General features: G+C 47.5%; 1 protein-coding gene across 1 annotated transcript in view; it reads left to right on the forward strand.

Annotated features, from left to right (window-relative positions):
* Positions 1–917: 917 nt before the first annotated feature.
* atat1 (alpha tubulin acetyltransferase 1) overlaps positions 918–3,156 on the forward strand; it is a 14,090-nt gene continuing 11,851 nt past the window's right edge. Inside the window, exons 1-5 of the mRNA XM_056298888.1 lie at positions 918–1,196; positions 1,884–1,944; positions 2,095–2,186; positions 2,454–2,511; positions 3,006–3,119. Coding sequence (XP_056154863.1) covers positions 1,105–1,196; positions 1,884–1,944; positions 2,095–2,186; positions 2,454–2,511; positions 3,006–3,119 — 417 coding nt within the window. The 5' untranslated portion in view covers positions 918–1,104. The remainder of the gene's footprint in view (positions 1,197–1,883; positions 1,945–2,094; positions 2,187–2,453; positions 2,512–3,005; positions 3,120–3,156) is intronic.

Here is a 3,156-nt window from a genome sequence, read left to right on the forward strand (position 1 = left end):
CCAGCGAACCCTGAGAGCAGGATAAGCCGTTTGGATAATGGATGGATTTTAATAATGAGTGGCTAAATCATTTGATCTGCCATCAAAGAGCCCAGTGCTGACTTCAAGTATTCTGACATTTGTCATATTGAATTCTTCACATACATTTTAAAATCTGGAAGTACATTTTTCCTCTGACAAATCTAGGGCAGCTTGTAGTTACATACTTTATATTTTCTTCTTCTGCAAGAGCCATGAATGCACGTTTCATCAAGAATACAATACAATATATAATCCTGATGCATTTCCAAATCCATCTAATAATCCCACTTTTATTCCAACTTTATTCTTTTGAGTGTGTAGCTCCACATTTGGATCGATTGTGAGCAAATGACGTCCATTACTCATTTTATTCCGTTTTTTCCAGCCATCCCCTTTATTTTCTCTTTTTTTATTACTTATTTATTTACAGTTTATTTCTCTGCTTCACTAGCAGGAACATCATTTGGCATTCTTGGCGAGTCTGCGCCCAGTACATTTGGTCCTCCATAAACCTAGCGCTGCTCTGTCTCCTAGCAACGCCGTTGGTCGGATTAATGGATGTATACAGTTTACCGTAATCTATGGACGAAACGTGCACATAGAAAATAAAACTTAAGTGAAAATGCGTCGGTGTGACGTCATTGGGTAATGAATATTATGACCATGGCTTTCATGAGGTGCTTTGTTTGTACAGAAAAGGTAACCGATTAACTCCTACAGGACTAACCTCTGTGAAGGCTACGCATTTATTAACAGGTGCAATTTTAGCAGCATTTCGGTTTCCGTTGCCGGGGACTGACTGACAATAGTCGGACACAATGGCCACGGCAATGTGAAGAGCCGGTGCCTGGTTTCTGCTATAGAGCCCTGGGCGTCATGAAACGTGTGCTAATGCAGTGCCGCGCTCTTATTTGCGTGTGGTAGCAAGGAGCTAACGGGTCCTTCTAGGAGCGGCGGCTTAGTTTCTGCAGAGGCCCAGCTGGCCCCCTTTAGTCGGCGGTAGCCGCGGTAGCTGAACATCGGCGAGGATCTGGTGCCTGTTCCGCGCTAGGCTGCTGTCTAGCTTGGCTATTTTCAAGGGACATGGAATTTCCCTTCGATATAAACCGTCTGTTCCCCGAGAGGATCTCCGTCCTGGACCAGACTCTGGCCGCAGGGCAGCCACGCGTCGGGAGGTAGGTCGCCCGCGGACCACGCGTGCTTCACTCGTCTCTTTGTTGCGCCGCTAGCTTGTCAGGTGTACGCGCGCGCTCTCCGACACACCCAGTGTCGTCTCAGCTGCGTGACGTCACGTGGCACGCTTCTGCACTCACACCCGGCACTCGCAAGACTTATTAGAAGGTCTTTTCCTTCACATTGTACCCTAAAAGCAAAGATACCAAAGAAAACACCCCAAAACAAAGACAAATCCGCCGTGAACTGTTTGGCTGTACAGTGGCGTGTGTGACCCGCATTTGTCTGCATGAGAACCCTTCCCAAGCGTCGTCCCAACGCCCCCAAGAGCCACGTCCCCTGCTCTCGCCCCGTCCCCCGGTTCTACACGTGAACTCGGTCAGCCTGTGGATGACGCCATAACATCCTGGAACAACTGCCAGGCCATGAGGACCCAACATGAATCACTTGTGAACTCGCTGGACTCGTGTTAGAGCAGCCTGAACCGGATTTGGTGCTGAATTTTGACCTTTTGAATGACACTCTTTTGTGGCTGTACCCTGCCTGGGCCTTGTGTTGCTGATGTTGTATTTTATATGTCCTTGATACTGTTTTCAATAAAGTTTAGAAAAACCTTCACTAACTTTACCGGTGCTGTGAGTGTGAGTCGTGGCGTGTCATGTTGTCTAACCATCTTTTATTTCTCACAGGCAAGATCTGCAAGTCCAGATGGGAACAGTCATCGATGAGCTCGGGAGAGCTTCAGCAAAGGTGTGCGTGGCTGTGTTGTGTGTGTGTGTGTGTGTGTGTGTGTGTCTGTACGTCTGTGTGTGTTTCAGACTGTAAAGTTTAGTAATGACATTGTATGGTTAGATAATGTTGTGTTCTAATAGGCGGTCGTTGGGTTTGTTTTTCCCACAGGCCCAACAGTTGACAGCACCAATCACAAGCGCATCAAAGCTCCAGTCCAACCGGCACCACCTCTTCCTGCTCAAGGATGGAGAGAGAAATGGGTACCCCGCTCATATCCCTCCCCAGTATTCCCAGGCAAATGCCACGCACCCCTGTGTGTCTCCCCACTGAGGCTGTTGCTTTCCAGTTTGTTGTCGGTTCACCAGCGCTCAGTCACAAAGAGGGGAGACGCTGGTGGGCCCTGTGGCAGCAGTCAAACATGAAATCCCTCAAAGAGAAACTAGGTTCATATTTGGTCACACTAGGGCCACATGACAGATGCTGTTGTTCATTGTGCTACCTGACCCCTCCTTCTCCTCCCTATGCAGAGGACGTGGGGTAGTGTTGGGGTTTCTGAAGGTTGGCTACAAGAAGTTGTTTCTGCTTGTGAGTGTACTTTTTCTGCTTGTGAGTGTACTTTTTCTGCTTGTGAGTGTACTTTTTCTGCTCGTGAGTGTACTTTTTCTGCTCGTGAGTGTACTTTTTCTGCTCGTGAGTGTACTTTTTCTGCTCTTGAGTGTACTTTTTCTGCTCGTGAGTGTACTTTTTCTGCTCGTGAGTGTACTTTTTCTGCTCGTGAGTGTACTTTTTCTGCTCATGAGTGTACTTTTTCTGCTCGTGAGTGTACTTTTTCTGCTCGTGAGTGTACTTTTTCTGCTCGTGAGTGTACTTTTTCTGCTTGTGAGTGTACTTTTTCTGCTCGTGAGTGTACTTTTTCTGCTTGTGAGTGTACTTTTGGCATTGTTTTGTTTTTTGGCCGTCTGTGATGCCATACAATAACTTTTTGCCATAATTCATTGACTATTTATTGGATAATTTGCCAAAGTGTGCATCAGCATCTTTGAGTAGTTACTGTTTACTTTGTTGTGCTGTGACCTCAGGACCAGCGAGGGGCTCACATCGAGGCGGAGCCGCTCTGTGTTCTGGATTTCTACATCACGGAGAAACTGCAGCGACACGGCTACGGCCTCCAGCTCTTCCACTTCATGCTGCAGGTGAGGCACGTGCTCAGCGGGGGGACCTGGGAAATCA

This window comes from Lampris incognitus, chromosome 18, assembly GCF_029633865.1.
Source record: "Lampris incognitus isolate fLamInc1 chromosome 18, fLamInc1.hap2, whole genome shotgun sequence".
NCBI lineage: Eukaryota > Metazoa > Chordata > Actinopteri > Lampriformes > Lampridae > Lampris > Lampris incognitus.